This window comes from Bos taurus, chromosome 6 (assembly GCF_002263795.3).
Source record: "Bos taurus isolate L1 Dominette 01449 registration number 42190680 breed Hereford chromosome 6, ARS-UCD2.0, whole genome shotgun sequence".
Lineage (NCBI taxonomy): Eukaryota > Metazoa > Chordata > Mammalia > Artiodactyla > Bovidae > Bos > Bos taurus.
In genome coordinates this window covers 94,657,755-94,669,876 of record NC_037333.1, presented here as the reverse complement: position 1 = coordinate 94,669,876, position 12,122 = coordinate 94,657,755, and the positions used below count along the sequence as shown (strand labels likewise).

Sequence of the window (12,122 nt, the reverse complement as noted above, 5' to 3'; positions counted from 1 at the left end):
AGTCCCTTGAACTGCAAGAAGATCACACCAGTCAATTCTAAAGGAAATCAACCCTGAATATTCATTATAAGGAATGATGCTGAAGCTGAAGCTCAAATACTTTGGCCACCTGATGTGAAGAACTGACTCACTGGAAAAGACCCTGACGCTGGGAAAGATTGAAGGCTAGAGGAGAAGAGGGCAGCGGAGGATGAGATGATTGAATAGCAGCACCGACTCAATGGACACGAATCTAAGCAAACTCTGGGAGATGGGGAAGGAAAGAGGAGCAGTCCACGGGGTTGCAAAGAGTTGGACACAACTTAAGAGACTGAACAGCAAACAACAACAAGCTTAGAAAAATATTGACCTGGATGCATAGATTAGAATGATGGATGAGTTAGAGATAGAGAAGCAAGCTGCATGTATAATTTAGCTACAAGTAAAACATGTAGGGGCTTCCCAAGTGGCTCTAGTGGTAAAGAACCTGCCTGCCAATGCAGGAGACATAATGAGACACGGGTTCCATCCCTGTGTCAGGAAGATCCTCTGGAGGAGAGCATGGCAATCCACTGCAGTATTCTTTCTTGGAGAATCCCATGGACAGAGGAGCCTAGCAGGCTGCCGTTCATAGGGTTGCAAAGAGTCGGACACTATTAAAGCGACTTTACACACACACACATGCAAAGCTGTAGACATTAATGCCAAAATAAAGCGATGGTAATTATAGATCAATCCTAGTTTTCAATATGTTATTAATTAAAATGCATGGAATGAAGGTGAGGACTGCCAGGGGTGCATCTGTTTTTCCTGAGTACCATGCCTTTAATTAATGGCTTGGTCACACTTAAAATACTATTTATCAGTTCTAGAATCCACACTTTGAGATATTGTACAAATGAATACATACTAAAGAAACTGACCAAGATTACCCAATATCTCAGACCATTACATGAAAAATGATTGTGAGGTTTAGCTGTCAGATGATATATGGTTCGTATTCAAAAACAGGAAACCCTCTCTTCTGGAATTAAAAATAGTTGTCTCTGTGTGTGTGTATACATTTCACACTGTAGGATCAGGGCTAAAAAGTGGAAACTACGAAGAGGGAGGTTTTGGCTTCATTTAGGGGAAAATTTTTCAAATGATGTGGGTTCCTTGCCAGGGGAATGAATTGCTTAGTGAAGTAGTGAATTTCTCTTTATTGCAGGAATTCAGACATAGTTGGATGACAACTAGGTGGGGATTTTTCAGAATAATGAAGTTCTGGTTGGATGCATTGGGGAAGTTGAAAAATATTGTACTAGATATTTTTAAGGTCTAAAGACTCTCGAGTTCATGATTTTAGGTAGTGATAATGGGAATGGATGTGAGAGTTGGATTATAAAGAAAGCTGAGTGCCAAATAATTAATACTTTTGAACTGTGGTGTTGGAGAAGACTCTTGAGAGTCCCTTGGACAGCAAGGAGATCCAACCAATCCATCCTAAAGGAAATCAGTCCTGAATATTCATTGGAAGGACTGATGCTGAAGCTGAAGCTCCAATACTTTGGCCACCAGATGCGAAGAACTGAGTCATTGGAAAAGACCCTGATGCTGGGAAAGATTGAAGGCAGGAGGAGAAGGGGACGACAGAGGATGAGATGGTTGGATGGCATCACCGACTCAATGGACATGAGTTTGAGCAGGCTCTAAGAGTTGGTGATGGACAGGAAGGCCTGGCATACTGCAGTCCATGGTGTTGCAGAGAGTTGGACATGACTGAGTAACTGAACTGAAATGAATGGCAATGGAATGTAAAGAATCCTTCCTTCTTCCTGTCATCTTTCTGTCCTCCTGCCCTCCCTCCTTCCTTTCCCCTCGCTTCCTTCCTTTACCTCCCTCCTTCCTTCCTCTTCTCCTCTCTCCTTCCTTCCTTCCCTTTCCTCCTTCCTTCCTTCCTTTCTTTCTTCCCTTCTTCCTTCCTCATTCTATCTTCTTCCATTTTCTTTTCTCTTTCCTGCCTTACTCCCTTTTCTCTCTTTCTAACTTCCTTTCTTCCCTGCTTTTCTGCTAGACACTTTGCTAAGTTCTGGGAATATAATTAGGAACAAAGCAGACATAAAATTCATTCTCATAGAAGTTACAGTGCTTTGGAGTTGGATAAAATTATCAATTGTGATCAATGCTAGGGGAGAACAAACAGGCATCCATGCATATTAAGGAAATCTGAACTACTTTGAGAAGACTGGGGAATTCATGGTGGGGAAAGGAGAGGAAAAGATAGGAATGTGGGGAGAAAGAGAGACAGACACACACATGCACACTGCAGAGACTAGAATATTTCAAAAAGTCTGTTGGACATGGTAAATGATTTGGTGACATCATTCAGAGGTGGGAATAAATTATAGATTATGAGAAAATTTTAAGGCTGCAATTTTAAAGAAAATGATTTACTTGAAAGAAACAGGGAAGACAGGAAGAAGAATTAGCTTTTAAATGAAGGTAATTAGGTTGGTTTTGACTCTGTTGAGTGTGAAATATTGACTGATCTGGTTTTCATTTATTTTGGACATGCATGTTGATAATGACATGCGTGCTTTTTTTTTTTTTTTTTTGATTTGCCATATTTTTATTTATTTTCTAGATTACTGTTATTTTTAAATTTTGTTTTATTATTGAAGTATAAGTGCTTTACAGTGTTGTGCTAGTTTCTGCTGTACAGCAAAGTGAATCAGCTCCATGTATACATATATCCCCCTTCTCTTGAGCTTCCCTTCCACCCTCCACTCCCATCCCACCCCTCTAGGTCATCACAGAGCAGTGAGCTTAGCTCCCGGTGCGTCTCCCACTAGCTATCTATTTTACACATGCCAGTTACATACGTCAATGCCACTCTCTCAGTTCGCCCCACTCTCTCCTTTCCCCTCACCTTGTCCACATATCCATTCTCTACATTTGCATCTCTATTCCTGCCCTGCAAATAAGCTGAGTGCTTCCTTTTTATAAAGGAAATGCATCTGTAGCATGATAACCTTTGCCTTATTTTACTACAGTATTATTTTAAATCTTTATCCTCTCTTGGCATTTATTTCTGGGCTAAATCTCAAAATTCACAGATTTCTATCCTTCAATATTACCAAAATGAACTGGAATTTTATGTTCATTGATAAAATGAACTTGGATAATAAAAGGGTTAAGTAAAAATAACAGCATTTCTTGTAGCATTCAAATGCTACGATGAATTAGTTTTGAGATTCAATCAAATTAAATTACTGTCCATTTATATCCATGTGATTGTGGTTACTATCTTTTTTTTCTTCCTGAGATTTAGATCTAAACCAAAATTAGAATGATGAAAATAATTATAAAAAAGATTATGAGTCAGTCTCTAAATATTTTTTAAAAGCCTTTCATTATGGAAAATTTCAAACATATGCAAAGAGAAAGAGTAAAATAATGAATCCTCCATGTCTTCTTCACACAGCTTCAGTGATTCTCAATTATGGCTAATCTTGTTTCATCTGTAACCCTATTCACTTCCCACCTCAAATTATTTTGGTGAAAATATCAGAATTATATCATTAACCTGGAAGTGATTTGGTATATATCTTTAAAATATAAGCATTCTGTAAAAAACATATTCAGGGATAGTTAGGGAGTTTGGGATGGACCATGTACGCACTGCTATATTTAAATTGGATAACCAACAAGGACTTACTGCATAGCATATGGAACTCTCCTCAGTGTTATGTGGCAGCTTGGATGGGAGGAGAGTTTGGGGGGAAATGGATACATGTATATGCATGATTGAGTCCCTTCACTGTTCACCTAAAACTATTATAACATTGTTTGTTAGTTGGCTATACCCCAATACAAAATAAAAAGTTAAAAAAAAATAAAAACATATTCATGATAATAGATAACGGTACAGTAAAAGAATTCTTTGATGATATTTATTTTCAAAGCTACTCTTTTAAAATTTTAAGCATCTAATAACAGAATTGAAACATTTGACCTTAAATGAAGTGGAGCAGTTATATTTTCAAAGTTTTCCTTCTTAGTATACAGACTTGGATGTGTACCCAAATTATCAGAAGCCATTGGCACTTGGTCCGTCATTTTCTATCAGGATGGTATGAAAGTCCAGACACCCCAATACCAGTGAAGATCATTTAAATCAGATTTCAGTCTATATTCCTCTCACATAAAGAATTAACCATATCAGACTTCATGAAATAATCCACTGAGGAAAGGAATCTTAGCTAAGAGGTTGATTTGTTTCTAGAAAAAAAAAAAGGTGAGGGAAGAGAGTATGTTCATCTCCCTTATCTCATCCAATGCAAACTGATTTTTATATCATCAATTTGAAAAGAATCAGTGAATCACAGCAGGAAGACTTTGCTAGTAAATACCCTCTCCATTTGAGGGAACAAGCTGTAATCTAGTGAAAAATGTTTGCATTTTAACATTAGAAGAAACACCTAGTGAAAGGTATTTGACAGTTTTCTTGTTATTCACCTGAAAAATGAAGCTATAATGTATCTATATCCTAAAGATAAAATGAGTGAATGTGCTGGTTGGTTAGCTAGTTAGTTTAAAAAAAAATGACTAGTAGTTACTGGTTAGTCAAAAGCTAGTTAAAAAAAAAAACGCAGTTTTAAAGGGCGATAGGAGGGAGAGGGTGCGAAGATTTGGGAGAATGGCATTGAAACATGTATACTATCATGTATGAAACAAGTCGCTAGTCCAGGTTCGATGCACGATACTGGATGCTTGGGGCTGGTGCACTCGGACAACCCAGAGGGATGGTATGGGGAGGGAGGAGGGAGGAGGGTTCAGGATGGGGAACATGTGTATACCTGTGGCGGATTCATTTCGATATTTGGCAAAACCAATACAATATTTTAAAGTTTAAAAATAAAATAAAATAAATAAATAAATAAAAACAAAAAAAAATAAAAAAAAATAAAGGGCGATAGGGGGATAAGTATTGAGAAGCTAAGTTGATCAGGGACATCTTTGGCACCATCACAGTATTTTACTAATCTAATTATTTTATACATTCTTATTGTCTCTTCTCGATGTCACTGAAGTTCCAACATTTAAATTTTTTTTTTTTGGTACAGGTTATCAAGGATCCTCCTCCACCACCACCTTCTGCACCAAAAGAGGTAAATGAGTGCTTAATAAGTGATGTGGGTATTTTTTTTTTTTTGTATTTAGATATTATGCCAGATCTGATCAATTATGCTGTTGTTAGGTAACTCTGATATATTGACTTTGAGTTTAGACTAAGTCACTTGTTATTTTTCAAACCTTGTGGTTTCTTTTACATGTTAGAAGATAGGACCTTCATACATTGATAAACATAGACTTGCTATCAGGAGCAATAGTACATAGAGATTTAATTTACTTTTTATACCAATATGTGAATAATTTGCTGTTACTTACCTTATTTACAAAAAGTTGGAAGATCTAAGCTTGAAGTTTAAAGATATTATTACTTTCTTCAAAATTAGTATTACTTTTATATTACTGCTATATGCTGTATTATCATACTATTAATATAGTATATATTAAATATCATATTACTAGTATATGCCATATACTAGTAATATTGTGTTAGCAAGAAGAAACATGGCATTGTGCATTTTCAAAGCTTCTCAACTACCTTTTTAGTACCAATTTTGCAGGGTTCAAATTTACACACATGTTGAGACTTTCAGTTCAGTTCACTTCAGTTGCTCAGTCGTATCCGACTCTTTGTGACCCCATGAATCGCAGCACGCCAGGCCTCCCTGTCCATCACCAACTCCTGGAGTTCACCCAGACTCACGTACATCGAGTCAGTGATGCCATCCAGCCATCTCATCCTCTGTTGTCCCCTTCTCCTCCTGCCCCCAATCCCTCCCAGCATCAGAGTCTTTTCCAATGAGTCAACTCTTTGCATGAGGTGGCCAAAGTACTGGAGTTTCAGCTTCAGCATAATTCCCTCCAAGGAAATCCCAGGGTTGATCTCCTTCAGAATGGACTAGTTGGATCTCCTTGCAGTCCAAGGGACTCTCAAGAGTCTTCTCCAACACCACAGTTCAAAAGCATCAATTCTTCGGTGTTCAGCCTTCTTCACAGTTCAACTCTCACATCCATACCTGACCACAGGAAAAACCATAGCCTTGACTAGGCGAACCTTTGTTGGCAAAGTAATGTCTCTGCTTTTCAATATGCTATCTAGGTTGGTCATAACTTTCCTTCCAAGGAGTAAGCGTCTTTTAATTTCATGGCTGCAGTCACCATCTGCAGTGATTTTGGAGCCCAGAAAAATAAAGTCTGACACTGTTTCCACTGTTTCCCCATCTATTTCCCATGAAATGATGGGAAAATAAGGTAGATTCCATGAATTGTGGAATGAAAGGAGCCCTTATATTCTGTAGAGCTTCACTAGAAATTTATACACGTAAGCAGAAGTACATACACTTGTGCTATGTGCAATTTTTACTATATTTCTTCCATATCAGTGGTATTATTCAGAAAAATATCTAAATGTGAGCCAGTTCTGACTAAGTAACATTTTAAGAAATTATTAAACACCTTTTTAAAACTTGTATCTGCGTAGGAGGAAGAAGAACCTCTGCCTACCAAGAAATGGCCAACTGTGGATGCTTCCTATTATGGTGGTCGAGGTGTTGGAGGAATTAAAAGAATGGAGGTTGGTATCTCTTAAAAAAAATAGAAGCTGCTAATCTGGAATATATATTTTTAGAACTATTAAGCCATGGAAACTACTTTTCACAGCTCAATTTCCTAATACCATCCAATTTTTCTTAACATGTAGTATTTTTGTGGGCAATTTTTTTTCCATGGAATAATTCTAGCCATTTCAAAACTGTGCAAGAACTGACTTCATTAGCCAATGGATTGCATTGATAAGACGCCTGAATTCTAAAGGGCAAAACAAAATTAGGGATTTTCCTCACTGTTTTGGAAAAAATGACTACAGAGAACATCAACTTTGAAGAAGCCAACTACTTAAAGTTGTAACAATGATTGTCTTTGAAAAGATTCAGTAGTTAAGTACTGTTTGGGGAGAAAAAAGTGTTAAACTATTCAGTAGAGTGGATATGACCCTATCACAAATGTAGAGGAAGTACCTTTAAGGCTTTTTAAAAATAGGTTTTGTATTATAAAGTAATTAGCCTCCAATTAAAATAAACATATTAAAAACATGAAAATAAAAATAGGTTTTAGTTGCCACTTATGAATAATCATAATTAATATTAAATATCATTTATAGAATGTATTAAATTTTTAGACTGGCAAAAAGTGTGGATTAAAACAGAACTTAAATATTATATCTTAAATATCAAATGAGGTCTTCTTATCACCACAGACATATTTTTCAATGTGGTGGAATAATTAATAATAAGCAAGCCCTGTCAGCACTGACCCCTTAACAGTGGCAGAGATAAGCCAGCCTCCCACCCAAGGGAGCAATTGGAGGGATTTTCTCATTGGTATCATGACTTTATTATTAATCACAGATCCTGGCAAAGCATGTATATAAGAAGATGTATGCAGGGGGAAAGCGGTTAGACAGGAATTAGCACAACGTGTTAGTAGTTGTCTTTGAATGGAGTGATTTTCAATTTGTGTTATGTATTTCCCTGCTTGTTCATGACCTATTTGTCAGTGAGCATGTACTAATTTATATCAGAATAATAAGCCTGATTCCACTTTGAAATCCACACATCTAGAATGCCACATGACAGTGGGGTTCAAATACACTACACGCGTGCTCAGTTGCTCAGTCGTGTCCAACTTTTTGCGACCCTATGGACTGTAGCCCACCGGGCAACTTTGTCTATGGGATTCTCCAGGCAAGAGTAGTGAAGTAGGTAGCCACTCCCTTCTCCAGGGGATCTTCTCAACCCAGTGATGAAATCCAGGTCTCCTGCATTGCAGGTGGTCCTTTACCATCTGAGCCACCTGGTATATTTGTTCTTATTGAAAACACCAGGAATTGTGGCAGATTTTTGTTATTCCAATATTCTAGTATTCCAGAGATTAGGAGTCTCTTTCTACAGAAAATAAAAGCATATGCATGAGCTCCTGAATGGGTTCCAAGTTAAAAGGCATATTACTGGAATATGGTCAGGAAAGCCATGGGGCCATGAACATCCCTGAGTAACTCACATTTCAAGTTTTAAGAGTTATTGACTCTTTTATTTAAAATTTAGTCAAATTGAAATTTATTAATTTGTGTTTTAGTTTTGACTTAAACCATCTGAGCCACTAGGGAAGCCCTAATATGAAATTACATTGCCCTTTCTTTTTAGCTGAAGAAAATTTATGAGAAGGACTCACTCACTGTTAATAAATCAGAGTCCATTTTGGTCATAGACAATTTTTTAAAAAGTGTTTTCTTTAATGTGGACCATTTTTAAAGTCTTTATTAAATTTGTTCAATTTGTTTTACATTTTGGTTTTTCAAAACAATATTGTTTGTTTCTATTTTACATTTTGTTTTTTTTGGCTACAAGGCATGTGGGATCTTAACTTCGCAGACCAGGGATCAAATCCACTCCCCCTGCATTGGAAGGCAAAGTCTTAACCAATGGACCACTGGGGAAGTTCCCTAACCATGGATAATTTGGGCTACATTTTATGGACTACTCCATCAGTGAGGAGGAAATAAGGATGGGAATGATAAAAAAAATGAGCAAGTAAATATGGGCATCACAAAGGGAAAACACAATACGTAAAAATACACAATACAAATATACTGAGAATTAAGCACCATTGGACTTTTTCAAGCGTGAATTTATTTAAACTTGGAGAGGAAAAATAGAAAACATACCTTGTTTTAAAATCATGCCTATTCAAATCTGGAAAGTATTTTCCTTAAAAAAAATAAATACCTTAAAGGGAAAGTAAATGGAATTATAGAAATCATGGTACATCTGAATTAAAAAATAAGTCTTTGTAACTAAATGTTGTTTTAAGCCAGGATAGGAATTTTAGTAGAAAGTCCTTTCTTCCTTCTCCTTTACATTAAATACTTAAACACTATAGTAATGGTTATTTGCAGAAAGCTGGAGCTGAACTGATGTTAATAATAGCTGTTAGCACAACTGAGCCACAGTACCTGATGACTTCACATGTGTGTTTCTGGCAGTTCAGCAGGAAACTGTTTTTGTTTCTTTTCTCAGTTCTAAAATTGCTCCTTTATGATACAACCTCTGAATATGCTCAGAAATTATGGAATTTCATTGTTTATCATGAAAACCAAATAGAATTGGAAACATTTAGCTATAAAATTTGCACTTTTTAAAAAATATTCAAAAGTCAATTTTGTTAAGAATGCCTTTAGCAATCTATTCTTGTTATTCTTTTATCCTTTTTGGCTATCTCAATGTGGTCAAACTAAAATATTAAAATTTATACATATAAGTATGTATATATATTTAATTGTTTTTAAGAGTTTAAGGAAAACTCTATATAGTGTTTCCTAGCTTTAGAATTTGAAGTTGAGTGAGAAAGGATTGTGCTATTGTTTGTAGTGATGATGATAATGATGAAACAGCTATGATGAACTAAGAATAATGGATTTATGTAATGCATTTATTTTAGAACTCAGCAACTATAATTGAGGCTTCCCTGGTGGCTCAGAGGTAAAGAATCTGCCTGCCATTGGAGACATGGGTTCATTCCCTGGCTCGGGAAGATGCCCTGGAGAAGGAAACAGCAACCCACTCCAGTGTTCTTGCCTAGAAAATCCCATGGACAGGGAGGTTGGCAGGCTACAATCCATGGGTCGCAAAAGAATTGGATGCAATTTAGTGATTAAACAACAGCAACAACAATTATATATTGTGTTGGCCAAAAAGTTCATTCAGTTTTTTCCATAAGATGTTGTAAAATGGACTTTTCCACTAATCTAGTATCATACATTTAGTTGTTTAATAGTTGAGTCCTTAGAAATGCCATGTTGGGTGAGAACTCAAGTTCAACTATCTTCGTGTTCTTTATCTGAGAATGGTGCCAATGTTATTTAGAGGAAGGATACAATTACCATCACCTCTGTGATATCAACTGTGAATGCTGCACTAGTTAAAATCTGACTTAAACATCTATAACTTCTGGATGGTCCTAAATTTTACCTACTTATACTTCTACTCTGAATTACTTCTCTATGTTATGATACTATTTGACTATGTATCTTATTTTTTGTTTGTTTGTTTGTTTTTCTCTTAGAATTGAGACTTTATAACTGCAGGAGATGGGTCCTGGTTTTAGAATTTTTGAGTTCAATTTAGATATATCTAAAGATTTTTAAAGTTTTAATTAATCTAGGCGAAGACACTGATTTGAAAGAGAAGGTCATTTCTCTGGAAAGAAAGCCAACTATCTAGCTCTAAAGGTTTAATGGTGTTTAAAACAATTTTAACAACCTCATAAAGAACATTCTAGTACCACTGATCACACTGAAAGATACAGATACATTTTAATGACTCAACAGGGTCCACTTGAAATTGAAAACCTATTCTAAAATTGTAGTTAAAAAAAGGTAAAAATATCTAAGTAAGCCTTATCAAAAAGCTATGAATAGATCTTTCTATGAATGGTAATCATCTGTATTCCTGTCCACTAATTCAGGTCATTAAAATGCTTTTAAAAAGCTTATTAATCATTTTTTCTTTGTAGAAATTACCTAACACTGGTGAGTTGCTGTGTGCCCAGGACAGGCCTTCCTGTTTCTTTTTAGAGCTTCACTTATCTTTGTCTTCTTTGGGAACATCCTTGCTTTTTAGACTTTTATGCTGCTCTTGGATGAACAAAACCTTCCTCCAGGGGCCGCATCCTCTTCACATCCCCACACTGGAAAAAAATTTGGCTCAGATTTAGCCAATTTTCATTGAAAAATAAAGAAAACATCACTTGACCTTGCAGTTGTTTTCAGTATCCAGGGTTTTCAGAGGAAGGAATTCCCCCAAATTTGTGGAAATCTCTCATGTCTCTGAATTCTTCTCTTCAGAGTCTTTTCAGATTTGTCTTCCTTAATGAAAAATGTGTATGTCAAATAACCATATCCATATGAGCAGAGGAACTGAAGACTGAGAACTGCTTTACAAAATGAAGATAAAACATACATAATTATTTTTACTTCCAAAGGTGAAAGTTTAATCACACTTTTGTCCTTAGTCAAACTTGATGGGAATTTTGGAAGGAAAAATTAACTTCTTTTATAAAATATATTTGTAAAATTCGAACCTAGTTGAAACATCTTGTCCACTTCAGATTAACATGTTCAAATCCCTGTCTTGCTACTTACTGTGCGGCTTTGGGCTCATCACTTAACCTCTCTGTATCTTTGTTTCCTCCATGGGAAGCAAAAAACACAGTATCTACCTCATAGCATTTTTTGTATGGATTAAATGCAGCTTGGCACATGATAATTATTCAGTAAATGCTAATTATCATCATCATTACCATCTGTTTCAACCATTGTCATCAGTATATAGGGGTGTGTTTAGCTAGAAGGAGAACATACCTAGAGAATAGAATTACACATTTCCCTTGTAAAATACAAATTAACTCCTTATTTGAAACAATGGAGAAATGGTTGGTTGTATCAAATTTAATCGATGCCAAATTTTTATAAAGGGTTTTTATTTCTAGGATCTTGATATTAAATGCATAAGGAGTGGTGAAAAATCTGTTAAATCTCAGAAGAGAAATTTGGAGTTAGGTTACTTACTCATCTTTTGACTCTGAGGTGATGAGCCAAGAACCAGCTGAACAAGAGTCTGTTCTCCTAGGCCACTGTATGTCTGATAGCAATATTTCCCTTTGTTTTAAAGGTTCGTTGGGGTGATAAAGGATCTACAGAAGAAGGTGCGAGGCTGGAGAAAGCCAAAAATGCTGTGGTAACCCTTCCTGAAGAACCAGAGGAACCCGTCAGACCGAGACCACCGCCATCTAAACCCACACACCAGCCTCCTCAGACAAAGTGGTACACGCCAATTAAGGTGATTGTTCAAACTTTGTGGGATTTAACTGCAGCTTCCTAAAGTGTAATCCTTTTAGTCTCCCTGAAGGAGGACCAAGGTATATCAAACAGCAGACATTCAATTTACCTTCTAATGACTGACCGAGTCATTTCT

General features: G+C 36.2%; 1 protein-coding gene across 1 annotated transcript in view; it reads left to right on the top strand.

Annotated features, from left to right (window-relative positions):
* ANTXR2 (ANTXR cell adhesion molecule 2) overlaps positions 1-12,122 on the top strand; it is a 177,783-nt gene that overhangs the window by 87,783 nt on the left and 77,878 nt on the right. Inside the window, exons 13-15 of the mRNA NM_001076826.1 lie at positions 5,088-5,132; positions 6,575-6,667; positions 11,820-11,987. Of these exons, the coding sequence (NP_001070294.1) occupies positions 5,088-5,132; positions 6,575-6,667; positions 11,820-11,987 (306 nt within the window). The remainder of the gene's footprint in view (positions 1-5,087; positions 5,133-6,574; positions 6,668-11,819; positions 11,988-12,122) is intronic.